The sequence below is a fragment of the Colobus angolensis genome, unplaced genomic scaffold (genome assembly GCF_000951035.1).
Source record: "Colobus angolensis palliatus isolate OR3802 unplaced genomic scaffold, Cang.pa_1.0 Scaffold132, whole genome shotgun sequence".
In the NCBI taxonomy this organism is placed as follows: Eukaryota; Metazoa; Chordata; class Mammalia; order Primates; family Cercopithecidae; genus Colobus; species Colobus angolensis.
In genome coordinates, this window is record NW_012114400.1 from 9907447 (window position 1) to 9932729 (window position 25283).

The 25283-nt window shown below is 35.3% G+C and overlaps 2 protein-coding genes across 2 annotated transcripts in view; one reads left to right on the forward strand and one right to left on the reverse strand.

Moving 5' to 3' along the window:
• CDC73 (cell division cycle 73) overlaps nucleotides 1–25283 on the forward strand; it is a 145842-nt gene that overhangs the window by 61144 nt on the left and 59415 nt on the right. The window lies entirely within an intron of this gene.
• Nucleotides 1116–7595, reverse strand: B3GALT2 (UDP-Gal:betaGlcNAc beta 1,3-galactosyltransferase, polypeptide 2). The gene is made up of 2 exons (XM_011934208.1): nucleotides 6968–7595; nucleotides 1116–2618 (listed from the first exon to the last, which is right to left on the reverse strand). Exon 2 carries the CDS (start codon nucleotides 2492–2494, stop codon nucleotides 1226–1228), a length of 1269 nt encoding a protein of 422 aa, XP_011789598.1. The 5' UTR covers nucleotides 2495–2618; nucleotides 6968–7595; the 3' UTR covers nucleotides 1116–1225.

Genomic DNA, 25283 nt, shown 5'->3' on the forward strand with positions numbered 1-25283 from the left:
CATTGTATACATTGTTCATCCTAGAATTATGTTTGTCAAACATTTATAGTTTTCCCCATCCCTCCCCAAAAGGTTTTTAATTGGTGATTCAGAATATTTGTCATCTACCAAATTAAAAACTGCAGATTTGTAAACTTGGCACTCCAAGAAAGAAATAGGTGCCATAAAATGGTTAAGTATTGGCATGTGTACACCTGCTGTCAGGAAATAAACTTCCCGTGTGTTGCATTTTGGCAGACATGCATCTTAAAAATGTGTTGAATGAAACTGCACCGCACTCTTTATCTTTTTTCAACAGTACATCCTATTTGTGCCTTTAAGTAAGTAATTTTGCTTCGATTATCTTTACAGATATATTCGAAGTCAGATATACATGAAATTAAATGGTGGTGCTGTTTAAAAGTGCAGTAATTAGTCTAATTGAATAACTCATTGAAATAGCAGTTTGGTTCTTAACACCAATGAGGAAACAAAACTTGTCTGTTTTGAAACATTTAATAACTAAAAACTTGAGCCTGAGACACATTAGTTTTTCACATTTTATCACGTCATGTCAAAATAATTTTCCCCGATATATGTGAGTATTAATAAAAGAAATTTAAAAGAATATCTCAGTTATTTTTAAAAAGTAAATAGTTTCATGAGAACTGCGTTGATGAAACATCTGAACTTTATAATGTGTTTGTGGAATAACTCAACTAAATCTTATTGCATTTAGAACCCTAAAATAGTCAGGTCAAAAAATTTATCCTTTGCACAATTACAAAGTTTCCTTAAAATTGATAGTGATGTTTTATTTACATTTAATTATATATTAAAATGAAAAGCTATATCTAAAATGAAGGATCTTTTGACTGTCATTTCTTAAATTAAAATTTATGTGGAAAATGTATGCAGATACATTTTATTGGCCCCTAACAGAGGACTTGAACCGTTGATTTATGCATGCTTATTATTGCATGTTAATACACAGAATCCCCTTATACAGTTTTTTAAGTAGATCTTTTGGGACACCTTTTTTGTTATATAATGTTATAGTTTTAAGACTTAACTTCTTCAGAAATTTTCAGAATTAAATTTCTTCAGAAATTAAAAAAATACTTTTTGAATTTCTTTATGTGATGAGTTTTAACTAAAACTTGTCCTACGGATGTAATCAGTTCTAACTATACATGCTTTTAGCAATATTTACAAATTGCACATTTGAAAAAAAAAATTGTCTTTTCTAATGTAGTTTACGGTGGCGATACCTGCCTGCCTTTTCTTTTGCTGCGTTGGCACAGGCATTGTGCTTATTTTGTTGTAAATGGTTCCAGTATTTTATCAGTTCACTAGGCTGGAACTGATGAGAGGTAATTAGGTGGCTGTATTTACAGCTTGAATAAGAGACTCGCCAGTGATTGAACACAAACTCATTGGGAGGGGGCACAGGATCAATTCTCAACTTGGCAAGACAGATCCCTACATACACATCTTCCAAGTGCAAACGGCGGATACCTAAAGAAACTTTAAAAATCTTTTCTGCCAGATCTCCAGAGAAAACATAACCAGTTCCAGAACAGAAGACAGGATAACGCTCACTTGGATAGAGGTCTGGTGGCATGTACCACTTACTATCTTTGTTTCGATTGGGTGCATATCCTCGCATTAGGTAACCAGTGAAATAGTTATGTCTAGGAGGCAGATCTGGCTTCAGTAACTTATTGATTAAATATTCAGTGTTGACAAACATGTCACTGTCAGTTTTCATAACATATGGAATATGTGGACAGTATGTTGCAACCCAATTCATGCCCATTAATGTTTTAATGGTCAAATTATAGTACGTATCTAAGTATTCCTGTTGAATTATATCATGATATTGTCTGCTTTCTTCCAGTATTGCACGTTGAAGGTAGCCATTTAGCTTAATACTTAAACCCAACAAAAATATTCGTGTGATTTGAATACCAGGTGCTAGACTTTCATTGCCCCAAGTTTGGCGAATAGCTCTTCTAGCTTCTATTTGTCCAGGCTCTGCAGCTATTAGTAGTATTAAAAAAGGACTTTTCTCTTGGCATTTTTCAGGCTCATTAATAATATATTTGAAATGGTAAGAATTTGGATGTCCAGTACCTTTTTCATTGTAAATACTTCCATTGGCACTAAGTGTATTCTCCAGGCCTGTGACTCCTTGTGGTGACAGGTCTGTGTTATTAGAGTTAGTTGCTGTTTGAGGCCTCAGAGTTTGAGGGACCGTTTCTTTCCAAATGTTCCGAAGGGAGCTGTGGTTTGTCTCACTTTTTGTTGACCGAAATCCTCGAAAAGTGTATGTCACAGGGTTTTCTTTGAATCCAGCTCTGCCTGGCAGCCAGTCATGATGATTGAAAAACAAAAACATAGCAAAAAGAAACACTAGAGAAAGTACTCCAATAAGATGAGTGCGGAACAGAGACCTCTTGGCATTCCAGGTCATCTTTGCAAAGCAGCAGTGTCTTCTCCTCCACTGAAGCATGTTGTAAATGTCCCGTAGTGGTATATGAGAGATTGGTGACCAAAAATGTTTTCTTCTCCTTAATCAATACTATTCTTTGGCAATCATTTTCTAATTCAGTCACATTGTCTCTCTTGTAGTCATTCTACAAAAATGAAGCACAAAAGTTTACAGAACTGCCTGAAAGGGACTTTGGATACTAATATGATCAGGGCAAATAGGAATGTCTTAAGCTGTGAAAATATAATCCAGGAATGAAACTTATAATTTATTTCCCCTTGGCAACATAACATCACTGAGAACAAGATTAATTTATTTAAAAATATGCCTTTTTAGCACGGTGAGCATTTTAAAGAGATGAGGCAATGGATTCATTTCATTGTCTTGGTACAGTGGTCATTTGTACTTTTGACCCAAGTTAAAGATTTAAAAGTTACATGTATTCAAGAAAAATGTTACTAGATTTCTGAGAAAGATTGTGTAAAAAGGCCTTAGGAGCAGATGGAAAATTTATTGGCATTAATTAAAATTGATTTGACATACTATTGGTGGTATGGTGCACAGTCAGAGGCCTTTTTTGTAAAATGGTCATGTATCAGTTGTGGGACAGACGGTGCAAGGTTGATTATGGCAGAGTTCTGTTAGTCACAGTACACTGCTTGGCATGTTTCCATTGGCCCCTACTGTGTTGAAAGAGTCAATGAGAAGATGCACCTGTCAAAATTAATTTTCAGTGTCCAATAACTTCAGTGTAGGATTTTTAGACAGTAATAAATGATTAACACTTCCAAAAATTTTAACTTTTCATTGTAATAAATATGAAGTATTCATGATATAATTGTTCTTAGACTTAAGATTAATTTTAAAATATAGCGTGTTATCTTTGATTATCTATGGCTTTGGCAGAACACTGTTACACATCTTGGTTGAGTCTCCACGTTAGAATTAAAAGAGTTACTTTGAAACCAACTGTTTAAAATTCTGAATTTCACAGTATAGTTTTAAATATCCTTGAGTTGTGCTTTATTCTAAATTTACATGCAGACAATTTGTTAAACTTTTAGAACTTGTCATTAGCACAGTAAGAGCCCTGTATTTTAAAAAGGTATGAGATGGCAATATGTGAGGTTCATGATGCTGTGTGTTAAAAACTGGTTATGTTATCTTGCAACAGGGTTTTCAGTGCATAGCACAGATTTGTTCATGTTTGTTGTTAGTGTTTTTGTTGTTGTTTTCAGTTTTTTGAGACCAATATGTCGAGGGAGTAGAGGTGGGCGAAGAGCTATGGTTTGAATTCCATTAAAACAGGAAAAAACTTTTTGGCAAGAAAGAGTGATGAATATGTAATTTTATTTTTTCCAACTTTTTGCTATGAAAATTACTTCTTTAAGCAAAAGAAATTAATTAATTAAAAAGTTTTAATATAGGAGCATTTATTTGAAATTACAGTGTGTACATAAATGTGTGTATTTAGCCTGTGATATTGAGAGTCATGGTTAACATTAAATTTGTTTAACCTTGGCATAAATTTAATTACTTCTAGGAAATGGAATTTACATGGGAATCTCCATGTAATTGAATAGTTGTAAAGTAAAATTCACATACATAACGTTAAGTACTTTGAAAATACTGATTGAAAGTGTTAGACATAAATGAATGAAAGTACTGTTATAGTAGCAGCCACTAGGAGGAGCAAGTAGGTGGGAATTTGAACAGATATCTAAGGTCCAACTGTATAGGCACCAGCGTTTGAAATTTCTAGTTTCTGAGCTTACAGAGTACTTTTAGAAGTTATAATATTTCTAAAATGTAAAAAAATTAAGCATTTTGAAAGATGTGAACAGTGTTTTTAAGTTTGGAATTTTAAAAGCAAATCATCTAGTGTGCTATTTGTTGGAATTTATTTACATGAATTTAAACTCAACATTACTATAATGAAAACCAAGGCTATTCACTGTACCAACAAAACATAGTTCTGCTATGAGCTAAGCTGAAAATAATACAGCTGAGCATTCTGATTTAGAAACTCTGTGTTTTCCTTCTTGTACTTGTAAGTAGCTGGCCATTCTTTTTAGACTAGGGAACTATTTTTAAGCTTTTATTTCCAAATAACGTATTTGGTAAATGGTAATGACTCTCCCCTCCACTTCATAAAGACACCAGTAGATATAAAGGTTGTGTATGTAAATTTAAAAGAAACAAAAGTTGCTTTTAAAATTTATTTGATCTATTCTAAGTGTTACAAAGATAAATTAAGTGTATCTGTTTTCTGCTGATATAATAACACTTGGAATCTGATAGAAGTCCAGTCATTTAGATTTTTTTTTAAAGTGTAAATTTGATGGTGTATGAAGGAGTAAACAATAAGGTCAGATGTTTGAATGGATGTTTGAGTTAAAGGACTGAGTAAATGAATGATGGAAAATAATCATAATTTGTTGCTTTTATAAGAACAATATACCCAAAGTCATGTCTCCAAAGTATTTTAGTATTACAGAAAGCAGCAAATTATTGCATATTGTAATCTAGCATAAATACATAGTTTTGGTCCTAATATGATTTTGTAACAGTGTGTAATAGAGCTGCATCTTAATTTAGACTTCATGGTATTTGTATGTTTTAGATATTAAGCTATTGAGATGTTAAATCCATATGTAACTATAAATCTCCCATTGATAAATGAAGTACATGTGTCTAGCCTTTAAAAAATTCCTTATTAAAATTATTAAAAGTTTCTCAGGTCTTACAAATTTTTTTGTTAAAAAAGAATATAAAATTTAAATAACCATGCCTGTTTTTTATTAAGTGATAAAGTTACTCTCCAGTTATTGCCTGTTGTATTTTAATTCTTAAAAAGAGAGAGCAAGACAAGAAAGTTCAATAGTATGCAAAATAGTTTTGCACTTTTACATTTTTAGAAAATAAATAGCTTTGGTTTTTCTCTTCTTTTTTGATACCTTTGCACTATTAATTTGTATTTATAACTTGTGGATGAAGTTCGTGGGGGAGAATGTTACTGTAAAATGTTGTTCAGTACACACACAGTTTTTATCATTTGACTTTCAAAAGTGTTGGTATCTTTAGTCTATTGGTGATGGTTTAATAGAAAAACTTACACTTTCATTTTGAGATGTATAGCTTATAAAACTGCTTAATTGGTGACTTTAATATTGAGAGATAAAGGTAGCAAGAGGGACTTGAAATTTTTACAACCATATTTTTTAGTACTATTTATTATTAGTCTTTATTAAAATAAAAATTCATGATTGAGAGTGATGTTGAGATGTAATAGAGTCTGGTAAACTTGTTTAATCATCACTTTGGAATGCAGGAGTTACATATTTTTAAAATGTTTGTCTTTTGTGATTTTTAGATAATTACTGAGTTGTGGTTTGAAATTGAGGAAAAATCAGGATCTTTGATAGATTTGTAAAATTTTAGAAATATCTTTGCGTTCTTGAGCCCTGAGTTGCTATTCTATGATTGTTGCTAAAATAGTTTATTTGATTTATCTGTGCCCTGCACACACATATAGTGGTAGTAGTTCATTACTGCATATTAATATAGCCTGGAAGCATAGTAGCTACATTTATATGTAATTTTTTGACCTTGTATTGCCGTTTGTGGATATTTTTGTATCAAAGTATTTTCATATTATGTTTTTGAATTTTACTTTTAAAATGATAATCAGAGACAATGTTAAATTTGACCGTTTGGAATCAGTCTTTTACATAAAATACAAGCTATTTAAAATAGTTAATTTTTAAATCAACTGTTGATGACCCTTTGTTTAAAGTTCTATTCATGGACACTATAATAACAGGAGGCTCTATTGTGGGGTTGGTTATGCATAAACTCACACTACCTTATGTGATCTTGTGTTAATGCTTTCCTTTTAGTATCTTCTTGTAGCTTGGTAATACTTAAAATTTGTTGATACTTTCTTTGGTTGGGTTCATTATCTTCATTTAGGGAGATGTTGGAGGGAAGATTTTGTTACTAAAAACTGTTATGTATTAAGGTTTTGTTTTAAAAGGACTCTGAAAAAAAACTCTTAAGGTTTTCCTTGCTACTATTTAATGTAATTTCACTGCATTGTCTCTTTTGATAGCCATTTTTAAGAGAGCATTTAATTCACTAGATAAGGATTCAGTATGACCCAATTTAATAGAATATTGCTGTGTTTTTTGTAAATGACTACAGATTTTTTTTAAAGTTTAATTTCTTAAGGAATCCTTTAAACACATCTTTTTATTTGCCTTTTCCGTCTGATGTCTATAACCCAGAATTACTCCAAGCTACATATTTAGCTGCATAAAGCAGTGACAGCTTGTCTTCTAAACAATGACAAATTTTAAAATCAGATATTAAGAAACCCTTTCATAGTTTCAAGGGCAGTGAACTGTATGAACTTGCTTATCAGGTATTAGTGCCTCCAGGGCTATAAAAAGGTAATACATTTAAATGACTATCATACACAAGATATTGACATACCTTCCTTGGTCAGGCCATTTATGTGAAGAGGATTATGCCCACTGAAAATACTTTTGGCACGCCATCACTTCAGCAAAAAAGATGCTATCGAACATGCGCACATCCCCCAACAGTCTGCCTCCTGCGATTGCTTTTCACAGTATCCAAAGTGTCCATCTGTCTGCTTGTCTTCGAGTTACCCTCCTTGTTCATATGGGTCCTAGTCTTCTGAAATTTTCCCTTTCTTTCATTTTCTCTGTCTTTCGTTAAACAAAAGAGCTGTAGTTGTCCGTTCTGCTTGTAGCACTGTTGACTCTTCCCGACAGTTGATGCATTGAAGCTTTTTACATCTGCTATTTTCCTGGCTGGACAATGCAGTGCTGTGTTCTCGCCTCAGTATCCATATTTCTAGTAATAACACTGAACTGCAATGTAAAGCAGCCAGAGCTAAAATGTAGTGCTTCAGTTGTATTGGAAAAGCATAGGATTTACCTCTCTTCTTTCGTTGTTGCCTGGCAGCTGCAGAAAGGATTTCGAGCAGTTTTAATGGGGTTTTAGTCTATAATATGAAATCCACGGTTCCTCAGCTGCTGCACAGGCAGGCAGCAGTTTAAATGTGGGCTTGACAGATGCTCTCTCTGACAGAGCAGAATTTAACGTCACTGCTTGGCTGAATCCCACGTGATTGTTTGCATTCATTTTGACTAAAAACCTAAGGTAGGGAGAAGCTTAGAGATTTTGCTTTTATGCGGTAAATTATATATGTTCAATGCAAGTGTAGTGATGAGTGAATAATTTGAAAATGTGATGATTATAAAATGAATGGTTATGATTTTATTTTTTCCAGCTTATTTCCTTTTAACTTTATTCTTAAGTACAGGCTTTCTAAATGTTTTCTCTGTTAGAGGTTAATTTTCATGTTTCTTACATGCTTTTATAGGGTGTAGGCAGTATAAGCTTTTGTGTGTGAGTTGGTGTAATTTAACCCCTTCAGTGCATTCTCTTCTTGAATTTTTTTTTCCTGCTTTCAAACTGCTCTTGATTTTACTAATGTCTAGTTAAGACCTATGGTTTCTATTGAAGCCATATATCTTTGTAACTTAGATCTCCTCCCCCCTTTCCCCACCCCCCCAGTTTTCTGGGGTTTATATAAATAAGCTGTCATGGATTACTTTACTAATGCATGATGTGATACAGCCCACTTCTTTTTTGCTCTTATGTGGCTTTTGGTGTTCTTGATGGCAGAAAACTTTATTTTAAGTCACTTTTTAATGTTGGCATTTACTTTTTATTTATTTTTCCTTCCCTTTAAAATTACATGTATCGTAGAATTCAGTAAAATGATACAATAGATATAGGACACTTGTATAGGATATGGGGGGGTAATGAGATTTTACTAATTAATGTTTACTTACTCTGATGTTTCAGGAAGATTTAATAACTTGCCATGAAGCAGATTTTATTAGCACTACATACTCACTGAGATTTTTCTTATATGGTTAGTTTCTGGGGCTGGCACCTTGCTGCTTTTCTTACTGCAGAACAGTAGGGAAGGTTTTTTTTAAATGTGTTTTTTTTGTTGTAAATAGCCTTTATTATCAGTTTTTCCTCTGAGACTCTAGGGACAGTAATTCAATCCTAGAAAGTTATAGTTTTGGAGCTTAAGCTAAAAGTTAACAGTTATATACATACTCTTCATCTCATCTGTCTCCCCCATTAATATCTGCTATTTCAAATGAATATGAATTTATATTTTCTCTGATACTCAAAAAATTTTTGTGCACATATTTTTGAGCTTTGCTGATGAAATGTGCTTTGTAGTTTTAAGAACCCCACTGTATTAGAAATGTTAGAAGGATCATTAAAGAAAAAAATAAAAAGAATTTTATAAATGGGAAACCTAAAGCCTAGACTATTCTTTGACTTTTCCTAGTTTGAGGGCGAGGACTAAAACCCAACTTCTTTGTAGTCTATATCCACTCATACTACAGTTCTCACTCACTACCTTTTTGTTTTTAAAATTAGTTGACTAGTTGGCCAGGCGCGGTGGCTCAAGCCTGTAATCCCAGCACTTTGGGAGGCCGAGACGGGCGGATCACGAGGTCAGGAGATCGAGACCATCCTGGCTAACACGGTGAAACCCCGTCTCTACTAAAAATACAAAAACTAGCCGGGCGAGGTGGCGGGCGCCTGTAGTCCCAGCTACTCGGGAGGCTGAGGCAGGAGAATGGTGTAAACCCGGGAGGCGGAGCTTGCAGTGAGCTGAGATCCGGCCACTGCACTCCAGCCTGGGCGACAGAGCGAGACTCCGCCAAAAAAAAAAAAAAAAAATTAGTTGACTAGTTAACAGAGTAATGCTTAAGAACTTACTTAAAATAACTTATTTTCTAGAAGTACAGATGCATTTTTGTAGATCAGTATTTATCAGTGATTCCTTACATAGGATTTGAGTATGAAGCTAGCCACAATGACCATTTTAGGAAGTATTTACTCAAAATTAGATTGTGTGCTAAGCTTACTTGAGGTGTTATGCAAATGGCTCTTTTCTAGTAGTTTTATTATTGTAATACCCACTTAAAAGATGAGGAACCAGTGTCTGGAATTGTAAAATAATTAGTCCAAATGTCAGATAAATACTGGTAAGAATAGAGGCCAAGCTGGGAATTGAAGCAAGATTATCTAAATTCTTATCCTCTGTGTTTTTTTTCTTTTTTTTAAATTTATCTAGTACTATCATCATTCTCTGTTCTTAAACTTTGTACTACGTGGCACTGTTAGAGAAATTGTGGGAGTTTTTTTTTTTTCTCTCGAACACTGGCACAGCATACCCAGGAATCATTAACAGAATAATAAATGAATGTTTATATTTTCACTTTTTTAACAGGTACGTATTGATTAACTACTGTTTACCAACATGTGCATTTAGTCATAGCTTATTATGTATAGGGGATACAAAGTTGATTTAGAGACATTCCCTACCCCTTTCTCCAGGGAAGGACTAAATAATAATTATTTTTTGCCAGTTCTTTTGATTGGGTATTTTTTATGTCTTCCTGGATTATTATAGGTTTTGATTATTAAGAGAGTTTTATGGGTAACCTACTCATTAGTGGGTCCCTCCAGTATTGGGTTGAGTCCCTGAATTTCCAGTGAGTTTCCCCCTGCCACTGAACTTTACATGTTACGGAGCAAGTATTTAAACAGGAAGAAACTTCCAAATACTACTAACAAAAGATGCCTGTGTACTTAACTGGAATTTACTTCATACTTTAAAGTACACCTGCAACCCCTTCCCTCCCTCCCTCCCTTCCTCCCCCCCCCCTTTTTTTCCCCCCGGAGGTTTGCTCTATTGCCCAGGCTGGGGTACGGTGGCATGATCTTGTTTCACTGCAACCTTTGCCTCCCAGGTTCAGGAGATTCTCGTGCCTCAGCCTCCCGAGTACCTGGAATTAGAGGTGTGTGCCGCCACACCCAGCTAATTTTTGTATTTTTAGTAGAGGGGAGGTTTTACTATGTTGCCCAGGCCGGTCTGAAACTCCTGACCTCAGGTGATCCGCCTGCCTTGGCCTCCCAAAGTGCTAGGATTACAGACGTGAGCCACAGTGGCTGGCCAACCTGTTTGTTAAAAGTGTAAGTTAGTTAAGAACTTTATGTAAAAGTTCAGGAAAACAGGGTAGATGTGAGAGAAAGTTCCTTTAGTAACTTTTTCTAGCAACCTGCATGTTTCCAGTCAAGAGAAGCTGTAAAAATCTTATGACAGGAGAGCTTGTAGAAGTTCTTCCTTTAGTTTCTTTTAACATCTGAATTCTATGGTTAAACTAACTCAGTAAATGTGAAAAGGTTTCTTTGTCAGACTCAGCAAACTGGCAGCTATTCTGTTAAGTTTTATAGTTATAAATGGCTTGTAATTGTCATTTGCATAAGCATATTTTTAATCTTACAACACATCCGTGATGGAAAAATAGGTGGTCATTACTATGTGCATTATGACCAGAGCTGTCCAGACTGGTTTTAGCATTTTCCTGGGCATGTCTAGTATAGACTTCAAGGAGTCAAAATTTAAAGACAGGAATTGTAATGCCTTCTAAGTCTCAATTTTTACTGGGTGTAGAAATAATTATTTTTGTATTCAGGTAGTTAATGGTTTTGAATGATTATTACATGTTGAATCAGATGTAAATCTGCTGTTCAAGTGGCTACTAAATAGTAACTCATGGAGTTATATCATCTATTTATCTATGCATATACATTCAACGATATGTCCTTGGTAAAAAGATTAAAAGAGAAAGGGTAGGGGAAGGGCCCTTCAACCAGGATGGATGATTTTCATTTAATGGGAATGAGCAAATATCCTTGAGTAACATTAGAAGGGAGACATGAATCCGGTCTTCCTATATTGGTCTCCATTCCTGTTTGTGCTTTATTATAAGTGGTTGGTCTCTGAATTCAGGTAATTAATTTCAGCTAGGGCTTACCAGAAGTACCAGCTATTTTTTTCCATGCTGTACAAAAATCTTAATGTTTTAGATCTTGTATAATTTCCACCATACCACTCTGAAAACTGTCACTTGACACAATTATTGAGAGACCAATTTTAGTTTTATTGAGATGACTAGACAATTTTGTGTAATGTTTGCTTGGAGTTTATTTCTCTTGACTGTTTTTATTTATAATCAGATGCAGTCTTTTTCATTACATAAAGGATTTGGACAAATGACTTGTTTTTTGGTTATTTAATATTAGTGTAGGTAGTTTCCTCTTTTTGAAGAGAAGTAAAATGTTTATTAAAAGCTTGTAATTTTCTTCTAAAGTCAGTGGATGATTTATGAACCAACTTTACTTTCCTTGAACTCACAAAGCAAGAATTAGCCTGATTGCAAATAAGCAATCTCAGAATGACCACAAGTGTCAGTGTTTGCCTGCCTTATTTTTCTCCTTCAGTTTTCTTGTGCAGCAGATACGTGTGTTGTTTAAGAATTTCTTTTGACTTGAAAACAAAGCTAAATTTAAGTGTCTCTTTCAGAACTAATTATAGACACCTTATCTGTTTTAATTCATGCAAACTATTAACAATGAACATTTACAATCAGCAGTGATTTGGCAAATACTTTATTATGCTTGTGTATTCCTTGGTTTTTCTGAGGCACAGCTATTTCAGTCAGGAATAATACTCTTAGAGCTGTGGTTCTCAAGGGGGCAGTGGTAGGGGTAGTATTGCTTTCTAGGAGGTGTTCTAGAAGTTTGTGAGGATGTTTCTAGTTAACAGAATGATTTTTAAGGGCATTTTAGGGCCAGGGTAGGTAGTAGTCCGGTAGTGTGTGGGACAGTCTGTAAACAACAAAGACTAGCTCTGCATTCTGCAGGACTTCTGAGTGTTTCATTGGATATCTGTGTAGGTGAAACACGTTTTTATAATTAAGTAAATTTGAAACATTGTTGGAACATAAAGTATATTTTGTTCAGTTTTAACATGCACTGAATTATCTAGAAATGTAACTACAGTATACAATGAGGGAAGCTTGTACTTTGCTTTGTTCTAAACTTGGCCAATGGTTCACCATTTCAAAAAATCAAATTATGTTTATGGCATTGAGTCACCAGTATACTAGTCTATGAGCATTTGTAATTGTTACATTCACTATGACTTTATGTATAGGTATTAGCATCTGGTTAGTATGTCTTCTGCTAAAATCATGTCTGATACTTACATACTGAAATGCATATTTTTATCATAAATCTCTCTCTGTCTCTCTCTCTCTTTTTTTTTTTTAAGACTGTCTCGCTCTGTTGCCCAGGCTGGAGTGCAGTGGCATGATCTCGGCTCACTGCAACTTCCACCTCGGGGATTCAAGTGATTCTCCTGCATCAGCCACCTGAGTAGCTGAGATTACAGGCTTGTGCCACCACACTTCGCTAATTTTTGTATTTTTAGTAGAGTCACGGTTTTGTCATGTTGCAGGCTGGTCTCAAACTCATGACCTCAAGTGATCTGCCCACCTCGGCCTCCCAAAGTGCTGTGATTATAGGTCTGAGCCACCGAACCTGGTCTCTATCATAAATGTTTTTAAAAATTTTATTTGTATTAGTGTATTAATTTTAAAAATAGATATGTAGATTGGTTATATTACCTGTGCATTTCATTTCAGGTAGTTAGAGGGGTCACTGTAAAGTATTTCTTATATAAATACTTGTTCCATGTAAATTAAATATAAAGGGGATGTGTTGAATTTGATAGAACTGTGACATCCACTGGGTCAGCATCTTTGAATAAATTATTTCAGGCAGCTTACTCTCCACTCTCTGCAAACCCAGCATATTCTTGGTATTTAAAATTATTAACACTTAATTTATTTAAAGTATAACAAACAACTTGTAAATTCAAGTGTATGTAAAATATTGAAACTTAAAATTCTACTAAAACTTTGCAAAGAAGCAGTTACCCAAATATAAATTGTTAGTATCAGAAAATATTTATTTTAATGGCTGTAGTAGATACGAGTAGAAAGCAAATGTTGGGAGCCAAGCATGGTAGCTCACGCCTGTAGTTCCAGCACTTTGGGAGGCCGAGGTGGGCGGATCACCTGAAGTTGGGAGTTCAAGACCAGTCTGGCTGACGTGGCAAAACCCCATCTCTACTAAAAATACAAAAATTAGCCAGACGTGGTGGTACATGCTTGTAATCCCAGCTACCTGGGAGGCTGAGGCACGAGAATCACTTGGACTTGGGAGGCAGAAATTGCAGTGAGCCGAGATTGCACCACTGCACTCCAGCCTGGGCGACAGAGTGAGATTGTGTCTCATAAAAGACAAAACAAGAAAGCAAGTGTTGGAAGTAAGTAAATATAATTTTTTCCTAAAGGATTTTTTTGAAGAAAGAAGGGAACATTGAACATACTTGATTCATGTAGCCACCTTCAGTATGATTGGTTATGGCCTGATTAGAAATAGGGACATCAGTGTAAAGGAACTTTGCAAAGTGCCGGAGTCTGACCCACAGAACGAGGCTGCACGATGGATGAATAACATACTCAGACACTGATATTCAGTGAAAGAGCAGGGGGCCACTCACAGAAAGAGTTGTGGCAGCCGTGTGCCAGTTAGCTGGCCTTGCTAGCATTTATTCAGCACAGATTTAATGACAAAGACATTGAGTCAACAAACCTGTGGGTAGTTAATCTGGTCGCCCTCTCCTAGGGAGAGCAGTCCTGTGAATGATCAAAGACCAGTCTTAGGACCACATGTGTAAACAAGCTCTCTAGATAAACTCCCTTACATTCCTTTGTACCTATTCTAAGTTATTAACTCAAGGTAAGAGGATTAGGCTGCTTTCAGCCGTAACCCTATCTAGAGGCTTTTGCAAAACCTTCTGGCCTTCCAAGAAGGTTTGCGTTTTTCCTATAATTTTAAAATTTCTCCCATCACCTCAACCAAACCCCTACAGCAAAGCAGACAAGAGACATGCAAAGGTTATAGGATTACAGACCAAGAGATAATGTTTGACTTTTAGGGTTTGATTCTGTGCCCTGCCCCCAACTTCTTAGGCTGTGTAAGGGTTTTGCTAACCTTTGGCAAATACATTAGGCATTTTTTATATGCAAGCTATGGGGAGATGTGAGATGCGTCATTAGGTTCCTTTCTTTGAAGAAATTGATAGCCTTGATAGATACATAGATCATTATAAAGATAGCAAAATAATTATAAATAAGTGTTATTTAAATTTTGTCTTTCATATATAAACCCTTAGGAAATTCATATAGTTGCACTCATTTTCACTGTGTTTTGATACTTTTGTGTTTCCAGTTGAACTTATATTGTTATTCTTTTACTTTCTCATGCATTTCCTGTATTTTCAACCATTTTAAATAAGATGTGGTCACATAGAAAATAGAATTGCTGAGTTTTAGTGAGCCAAAAAAGAAAAATGTAGTATTTCTGTTTATATCCTCCATTTATCCTTAATTATTTGCTAATGAACATATTGTGTATTTATTTTTCACTTAATTTTCTCTCACCTTTGAGTTTTATACACCATTTTCTAACTTTTCACAGAATTTATTACTGTCTCCAGAATTTATAATGTTCCAGAACATTTCAGTTAACTGTCTTACGTGTAGTGTGTGTGTGTAGAGAGTGTGTGTGTGTGTGTGTGTGTGTGTGTGTGTGTGTGTTGTGGGGCAGTGATAGGTTTCAGGTAGTTAAGTGTACATACAGATTTGTTTCCGTGTAGCTTCCTCAGTCAGTTTATTGAATCATATTAAATGTTTTCTTTTAAAGCTTGTAGTATTGTCACTTCTCTTTCTACCTGTATGCCGGTAACTATAATTCTGTGATTCCTAAAACAACTAAACTAATAACTGATTACAAACATATACCCTGTGATAGAAGGAACTAGGCAGGAGAATATGTTTTAATTTACATGGAACAAAAGAAGAGCAAATTTATGTGGTATACCATTCTTCTACCTTTGAAGAAACCTATTTTGAATTATGTCTTCCAACTTAAATCAGTTAATTGCACATTCAAGGTTGTACTACGGTGGCATTGTTTCTAGTGAAAAGGTATTATTTACATTAGAAAAATGAAATTTCAGAGCAGAATTGGACCTTTGAGGTCATCTAAAAATTTATTTTTCTCACTTTAGAGGTGAAGTAACTAAGACCCTGAGAGGCAGTGATTTTCTCAAAGTTCCTCACTTTGTAGCAAGTCAAAGCTGGAATCTAGAGCTTAAGACTTACAAATCAATTTTTTTCACGCTTCTAGTTACATTGGTATATTCTTTTAGTTCATGGATCCATATGTTACACAAATGATTATGTGTACATACAAATGATTATGTGTACTGTCTACCTTATCCACATTTCTCTGCCACTATAAAAATAATTCTGCCAGTTTTAAATGAACGTAGTGGTTTTATTAGACCTCAGAGAGACATATGACAGAATCGTTCATCTGTGCCCTAAGATATGAGATCATTATAGACTTTGATATTAAAGGAGAGCAGTATATATGCTTTGGATTTTTGCTAATTGCAGTTCTATGATAAAACATTTCAACCACATTCACATGGATGCCATTTTTTAATCAGTAGATAAGTAAATGAAAAAAGTTTTTCTAATATGCAAGAGTACCCCGTTTAAAGATTTTGTGATCTGTATCTCTCTTTTCTCTCTTGATTCCAGTTTGAATTGTGGTATTAGTCTGGGTTCTCCAGAGAAACAGAGCCAATAGAATCTGTTTCTATATCTGTTTATCATTTGTGAAATAAATCTCTTTATATGTGTATATACATACACACACATATATAGATTTAGTATATTAGTTATTAGTATTTATTTTACTGGTGGTTGAACACACATACGCACACATCTAGTATATGTAAAGAGATTGTTACAGTGAATTGACTCACACAGGTATGGAGCCTAAGAAGTCTCAGGATCTGTGTCAGCCAGCTGAGAGTTCATTCTCTTCTAACTCTGCCCTTTTGTAATATTCAGACCATCATTGAATTTGGTGAGGCCCACTCATATTAGGAAGGGGAATCTGCTTTACTCAGTCTGCCTATTCAAATGTTAATCTCATCCAGAAACACCCTCACAAACCCACACATATATTTTTTTTTTTTTTGGTCCATCCTGTTTCATTTAACCTATTTTCAAGGTTCATTCATGTTGTAGCATGTATTAGAAATCCATTCCTTTTTAAGGCTAAATGACATCCCGTTGTGTATATATATAATTTATCTGTTCATGTGTTGATGTTGTCATTTGAGTTGTTCCTACTTTTTGCCTATTGTGAATAATGCTGCTATGAACTTGAGTGTAAAAATATCTGTTTAAGTCTGTGATTTCAAATTATTTGGGATATATATACTCAAGCAGAATTGTTGGATCATATGTTAATTCTATGTTTAATTTTTTGGAGTACCATCATACACTTTTCACAATAGCTGTGCCATTTTATATTCTTGCCAGTCATATGTAAGAATTCCAATTTCTCCATATTCTCATTTATACTTGTTTTTTTCTTATTTTGTCACTGGATTTTGATAATAACCATTCAAATGTATTTGAAGTGATGTCTTATGGTATTTGATTTGCTTTTCCCTAATGATTAGCGATGTCTGGTATATTTTCATGCACTTATTAGCCTTCTGTATCTCTGGAGAAATACCTATTCAAGTCTTTGCCCATATTTAAATTGGCTGGTTTGTGTTTTGTCGTTGTTGAGTTGTAGTAGTTCTTTATATAGTCTGGATATTAATTTCTTATATGCGTGACTTGCAAATATTTGCTTTTCGTAGGTTGCCTTTTCACTGTGCTGATATCCTTTGCATAAAAGTTTTAAATTTTGATGGAATCCAGTTTATTTCTTTTTCTGTTGCCTGTACTTTTGGTTCATATCCATGACATCAGTGCTAAATTCCGTTTCATGAAGTTTTTCCTGTTTTCTTCTAAGAGTTTTATAGTTTTCACTCTTAAGTTTAGTCTTTTAATCCTTTTTGAGTTAAGTTTGTACATGGTTTAAAGTAATGGTCCAACTTCGTCCTTTCGTGTGTGGCTATCCAGTTTCCCCACCACCATTTGTTGAAAAGGCCGTCCTTTCCTTATTGAATGGTCTGGACACTCTTGTCAAAAATTAGTTGACGATATATGTGTGAGGTTATTTCTGGGTGTTCTGTTCCATTAATCTGTATGTCTGTCTTTATGCCTCTTCTGTTTAATGTTGCTTTGCAGTAAGTTTTGAAATCTGGAAATTTGAGTCCTCCAAATTTGATCTTTTTCACAATGAGTTTGGCTAAGTATTTGAGCTCCCGTGAGATTCCATGTAACTTTTAGGATGAGTTTTTCATTTCTGCAAAAATATTGAGTTTTGATAGGGATTGCGTTGTGCTTCTGATAGTGTAGATATCTTAATATTCTTCTAGCCCATGAACACAAATGTCTCTCCCTTTATTTGTGTCTTTAATTCTTTTAGCAATATTTTATAGTTTCAGTGTACAAGTCTTTTGTTTCCTTGGTTAAGTTTATTCCTAAGTATTTCATTCTTTTTAATGCTATTGTAAGTGGAATTGTTTTCTTAATTTACTTTTTGGACTGTCTATTGTTACATAGAAACACAACTAATTTTTGTGTGTTGATTTTATATTCTGCAACTTTGCAGAACTTGTTTATTATTAATATGACTTTTTTTTGGTGTCATCTCTAGGTTATTTAACATACAGATTTTGTCATCTGCAAACATAGTTTTACCTCTTCCTTTCCAATTTGAATCCCTTCTGTTTTTCTTGCCTAATTGCTGTGGCTGGAATTTTCAATACTATGTTGGATAGAAGTGATGAAAGTGGGCATCCTTGTCTTGTTCCTGATCTTAGGAACAAAGCTTTGTCTTTTACCATTGAGTATGATGTTAGCTGTCGGTTTTTCATATGTATCTTTATTATGTAGAGTACATTTCCTTCCATTCCTAGTTGAATTTTTAAATTTTTTAATGAAAGGGTATTAATTTTTGTCTTTTTTTCCCTACATCATTTGACATGATCATGAGGGTTTTTCCCCTTTATCTGTTAATGTGGTGTATTATTAAATATTAATACATTGATTTTTTGTATGTTGAACCACCTTTGCATTCCAAGAATAAACCCATTAGGTCATGGTACGTAATACTTTTAATTTGCTGCTGAATTCAGTTTGTGAGGTCATGACTTATCCTTACATAAAGAGTGTTGAAAGAAAATTGTTTAACAGTTACTAGTCCCACTTAACTTTGGGCAGTGAGCTGAAAATACACAGAAACACATATGCATATTGCAAGTAACTAAATACATACATAATTATATTAATAATTTTTTCATTTCATGTATTTATCATCAGTCTCCTTCATTAGATTGCAGGCATCATGAGGGCAGGGACCTAGTGCTCTTGTTTATTTTTCTGCATTTCTGTTTTCTTATTTGGCACTTAATGTGCTTTCAGTAAGTGTATGTAGAGGCCAGGTACGGTGGCTTATGCCTGTAATCCTAGCACTTTGGGAGGCCGAGGCAGGTGGATCACTTGAGGTCAAGAGTTCAAGACCAGCCTGGCCAACATGGTGAAACCCATCTCTACTAAAAATAGAAAAATTAGCCAGGTTTGGTGGTGCACGCCTGCAATCCCAGCTACTCAAGAGGCTGAGGCACAAGAATCGCTTGAACCGGGAGGTGGAGATTACAGTGAGCTGAGATTGTGCCACTACACTCCAGTCTGGGCAACAAAGCGAGATACCGTCTCAGAAAAAAAAAAGTGGTATGTGGAATGAATGAATGTTGTTTAATTCTCCTAATAATTCTGTGTGACAGTTATTTGTGCCATATTCATGTAATAGATAAAACAGTTTTTACTCAATAGTCATGAATCAGTGATTCTAAGGCAAATAAATTTGTTTTAATTAGTCAGTGTATAATGATTAAACACCTCCCATGCAGCTGGCTGTATCAGGATTGGAGGAGTAATATTTTCTGATGCGAAGTAAAGTACCTTGCAGTCTGATTGGGGGAAGCAGACAAATAATTAGGAAATTATGTAGTATAATGAGGTGTTATGGTCTGAATGCTTCCCAAAATTCATGTGTGGAAACTTAATCCCACTGTGGTGATATTAAGAAGTGAAAAGTGATTAAGTCATGAGGGCATGGCCTCTACAAATGAATTAATGTCCTGTAAAAGGGCTGGAGGGAATTTTCTTAGATCCTTTTTTGCCCTTCCACCTTCCACCATGTGAAGACACTGTCTGTCCCCTCCAGAGGATGCAACAAGAAGACGTCATCTTGGAATCAGAGAGACACAAAACCTGCTAACCATACACAAAACCTGCAGGCGCCTTGATCTTGGATTTTCTAGCCTTCAGAATTTTGAGAAATATGTTTCTATTTACAAATTGCCCAGTCTGTGGTATTTTGGTATAGTAGCACAAATGGACTAAGACACGATAAAGGTATCCATAAAATGCTAAAAGGTCACAACAGGGAAACATTGGAATTATGGGAAGAGAGCGAATGAGGAAAGAGAGAAGGTACTTTGTGAAGGGAGGTCTTCAAATCAGAGGTTACAAGGTATTAGTAGTTAGGAAGCATAGGCTTTGGATTCAAAAAGGCCCAGATCTGTTCTGCTTAGTAACCATGTGACCTGGGGCAAGTAACTGGTTTTTGTTTCTTTGTTTGTTTTAGTTTAATTTTCTCATGGTATGATAGATACAACATCTACCTTAATCAGTTTGTTTAGAGGTTGAGGGATGAGAGAGAACATGTCTCAGCCATTTAAGTAGGTACTTCTCTGGAGAGAGTTTCTGGGCTTAGGGAGAGAACGATAAATTTATTTTTAAATTTTGCAGCCCTTTATCTGTATAATTAAAGGGAGGGAAGTACTATGCTTTATAAATATGTTAACTGTTTTTTATGTTAGCAACATATTGTGTACATATACCTCAAGGTTATAACAAGTCTTAAAAAAAATTGTGCTTATTCTTTGTGTTGAAATGTTTTGCTTTTAAAATCCTTTATGTTTTTTAGCCTCATTGTAATTTGTCCCCAGAATTGCTGTTTCCCTTTTCTACAACAAAACACTCTTTTAAAAGACTAGCTGGACATGGTGGCTCTCTGCTGCTGCAATCCCAGTGCTTTAGGAGGCCAAGGCAGGAGGATTGCTTGAACCCAGGAGTTTGAGACCAACCTGTGCAACAAAATGAGGCCTGATCCCTTAAAAAAAGACTCATTCAGTGTGTTTAGAAATTCAGGCTGGGTGCAATGGCTCATGCCTGTAATCCCAGCACTTTGGGAGGTAGAAGCAGGTGGGTCACTTGAGATCAGGAGTTTGAGACCATCCTGGCCAGCATAGTGAAACCCTGTTTCTACTAAAAATACAAACATTAGCTGGACATTGATGGTACGCACCGGTAGTCCCAGCTGTTTGAGAGGCTGAAACCGAAGAATCGCTTGAGCCCAGGAGGCAGAGGTTGCAGTGAGCCGAGATTGCACCACTACACTCCAATTTGGGTGACAGAGCAAGACTCCGTCTCAAAAAAAAAAAAGAAAAGAAAAGAAAAATTCACATGCATATTGAAATATCCTAATCTTTGAGAATTCTGATTATCAAATCCAGTTTTCATAGGAATAAGTTACTTTTTAAAATAAAGGTAAAAGCATTCAAGGGTACGAGTAATATTTAAATAATTTTTAAAACGTATGTGACCTTTGCCCTTATTAATACAACAGAAGAGTAGATTAGAAACTCCTGGAGTCTGCTTATATGTTCTATATATGTTTTCTTCATAAAAGCTTTCAGGCCAGGCGTGGTGGTACACACCTGTAATCCCAGCACTTTGGGAGCCTCAGCTCAGGAGTTTGATACCAGCCTGGGCAACATGGCGAAACCCTCTCTTCACCAAAAAACAAACAAACAAACAAAAAAAACCCAAAAAAACAACACTAGCCTGGCATGGTGGTGCATGCTTGGAGGCTGAAGTGGGAGAATTGCTTGAGCCCCAGAGGTCAAGGCTGTAGTGAGCTGAGATTGCACTGCTGCACTCCAACCTGTGTGAAAGAGTGAGATCCTGTTTTAAAAAAAAAAAAATTTTTCAGTGTTTCACTGTTTCAGGTAACATTTTAAAATTAAATATACATATATGGTATTTTTTTTTCACTTGCAACAAATATATTTTTCTAATGGTATTTTTTTAATATACTTTTTTATTTTTTTAAATTATACTTTAAGTTCTAGGGTACATGTGCACCACGCGCAGGTTTGTTACCTATGTATACATGTGCATGTGCCATGTTGGTGTGCTGCACCCATTAACTCGTCATTTACATTAGGTATATCTCCTAATGCTATCCCTCCCCCTTCCTCCCATCCAACGACAGGCCCCGGTGTGTGATGTTCCCCACCCTGTGTCCAAATGTTCTCATTGCTCAAATCCCACCTATGACTGAGAACATGCGGTGTTTGGTTTTTTTGTCCTTACGATAGTTTTCAGAGAATGATGGTTTCCAGCTGCATCCATGTCCATACAAAGGATACGAGCTCATCCTTTTTTATGGCTGCATAATACTCCATGGTGTATATGTGCCACGTTTTCTTAATCCAGTATGTCATTGATGGACATTTGGGTTGGTTCCAAGTCTTTGCTATTGTGAATAGTGCCGCAGTAAGCATACGTGTACATGTGTCTTTATAGCAGTATCATTTATAATCCTTTGAGTGTATCCCCAGTAATGGGATGGCTGGGTCAAATGGTATTTCTAGTTCTAGATCCTTGAGCAATTGCCGCACTGTCTTCTGCAATGGTTGAAGTAGTTTACACTCCCACCAACAGTGTAAAAGCATTCCTATTTCTCTACATCCTCTCCGGCATCTGTTGTTTCCTGACTTTTTAATGATGGCCATTCTAACTGGTGTGAAATGGTGTCTCGTTGTGGTTTTGATTTGCATTTCTCTGATGGCCAGTCATGATGAGCATTTTTTTATGTGTCTGTTGGCTGCATAAATATCTTCTTTTGAGAAGTATCTGTTCATATCTTTTGCCAACTTTTTGATGGGGTTGTTTTTTTTTTCTTGTAACTTTGTTTGAGTTCTTTGTAGATTCTAGATGTTAGCCCTTTGTTAGATGAGTAGGTTGCAAAAATTTTCTCCCATTCTGTAGGTTGCCTGTTCACTCTGATGGTAGTTTCTTTTGCTGTGCAGAAGCCCTTTAGTTTAATTAGATCCATTTGTCAATTTTGGCTTTTGTTGCCATTGCTTTTGGTATTTTAGACATGAAGTCCTTGCCCATGCCTATGTCCTGAATGGTATTACCGAGGTTTTCTTCTAGGGTTTTTATCGTTTTAGGTCTAACATTTAAGTCTTTAATCCCTCTTGAATTAATTTTTGTATAAGATGTAAGGAAGGGATCCAGTTTCAGCTTTCTACATATGGCTAGCCAGTTTTCCCAGCACAACTTATTAAATAGGAAATCCTTTCCCCATTTTTTGTTTTTGTCAGGTTTGTCAAAGATCAGATGTTTGTAGATGTGTGGTATTATTTCTGAGGGCCCTTTCTGTTCCGTTGGTCTGTATCTCTGTTTTGGTACCAGTACCATGCTGTTTTGGTTACTGTAACCTTGTAGTATAGTTTGAAGTCAGGTAGTGTAATGCCTCCAGCTTTCTTCTTTTGGCTTAGGATTGGCTTGGCAATGCAGGGTCTTTTTTGGTTCCATATGAACTTTAAAGTAGTTTTTTCCAATTCCATGAAGAAAGTCATTGATATCTTGATGGAGATGGCATTGAATCTATAAATTACCTTGGGCAGTATGGCCATTTTCACGATATTGATTCTTCCTTTCCATTAGCATGGAATGTTCTTTCCATTTGTTTGTGTCCTCTTTTATTTCATTGAGCAGTGGTTTGTAGTTCTCTTTGAAGAGTTGCTTCACATCCCTTGTAAGTCGGATTCCTAGGTATTTTATTCTCTTTGAAGCAGTTGTGAATGGGAGTTCACTCATAGTTTGGCTCTCTGTTTGTGTGTTATTGGTGTAGAGGAATGCTTGTGATTTTTGCACATTGATTTTGTTTCCTGAGACTTTCCTGAAGTTGCTTATCAGCTTAAGGAGATTTTGGGCTGAGACGATGAGACGATGGGGTTTTCTAAATATACAGTCATGACGGTATTATATATTAAGATATTTATTCTGCTTGTTTAAACTGCACATACTGGTCCTTTGCAAATATCAGAAGATTTTAGGTGATCTCATTTGCTAAAATAATGAAAGCCAGGATTGCTAGTAAACAGCATACTTTGTTTTGTATTTTTATTATTCGAAAATGTGGTTCTCTCACCATTTTTCCCTTCTATGTTAATTCGGTTATTACTTTTCTCGAATGCCTCAAGTCTTGGTGAAATTATAATGCTTCTGACTTTTCAAGAGAAAGCAGGTTTTCCTCTCCAGTTAGCACAACTTGTCAGCTCTTTTGTTTTTGTGCCGATACCTTTCTTTTCCCAGCTGTGTAGTGTTTTTTCTTCCAATCCAAATATGTCTTTAAAAATATAGGATTGTCAGTCTGTTCCATATTACTTCCAGATTATTTTTTCTGTTTATTAATACATGTGGGGTGTGTGTGTGTGTGTGTGTATGTATGTGTGTGTGTGTTGCCTTTGAAAAATGACTTCACCTTTGTCTCTTCATCTTTAGGGTGGAGGGTGGTGGGGTTGATTTCTGCAATCCCTTATGCAGCGACTACTCCAGCTTTACTTAAAAATAATGGAAATCATAGTAGAATGTGCTTTTAGCCTCCTGAGTGATATTGGCTGGGGAGAGTCCTAGAAATGGCTATAAATTCATGACGTGATTTGCAAAGAACTTCCCAGTTTTCTTCCAAGAAGGTTATATTCTACTGTTTTGTCATTAGTTTGTTGTTGTGTCACAGCTGTATAACTCTTTGTGTATTGGCGGGGCGGTTGTTTGTACCAACTCAAAAATTAAACGAAGTTATACTGTACTGACTTCGACAACTGAAATTTTCAGTAAGCCTTGAGAAGACAGAATTAGATAACATTTTTTTCTGTTGCACCTGATAGAACTTTGATTCAACTGAGACAAACAAAAGTGTGTGTGAGGTTTGTAGAGTGCTGAGATGGGAGATTTGACTCCTATAATCAAGAATGGTTAAGGGTAAAGTAGGTCTTGCAGGCCACTAGAATTAGATAGTAGGTATTATAAAGGGTATTATATTCTACCTCTTTTCTTACATTATAGCTTAATTCTCTTTTCTGCCCGTACATTTTCTCCATGAGTCAAGGGACATCATCATCAGTGATTTTAGGCTTATTTCCTTGTAGCCTTGTAACTAGTGGTTTTAACAGCTAGCTCTATCTAGTCTATAAAAAATAATCCCAGTCTATAAAAAACAGTCCTAAAGAAGGACTTTTAATTGATGAAGTCTAGGATATATAGCTTTCCTAGTGACGAGGGGATAGAGCTTATTGCCAAAAAGGAGTGATTGGGTCATCAAGCAAGGATTATTACTAGGCAAACAGAAAATACCCATTATTGGTATTTAAAGGGATCAAGTTTTGAGCTTATTCAAAAGTAGACAAAAATTCCTAAGGGTTATAATTTGTAGTGGAAAAGGTTTTTTTTTTTTCTCCATATTATTTACACATGCTTATACCTTTATTTATACGTGCTTATACACATGCTTATGGTACAGGTGTACAACTAATTCAGTAGTTAGTTGGATCACTTTGGGTTTGTGTAGCTATCTTTATATGCACATAATTTTTATTCTGGTGATTTTGAACTTAGGCCACTCTATTCCAAAAAAAGAAGGGCTT

Excerpts from the sequence above, each read along its gene's own strand:
- B3GALT2 (XM_011934208.1), bottom strand. The coding sequence starts at position 2,494 with ATGCTTCAGTGGAGGAGAAGACACTGCTGCTTTGCAAAGATGACCTGG.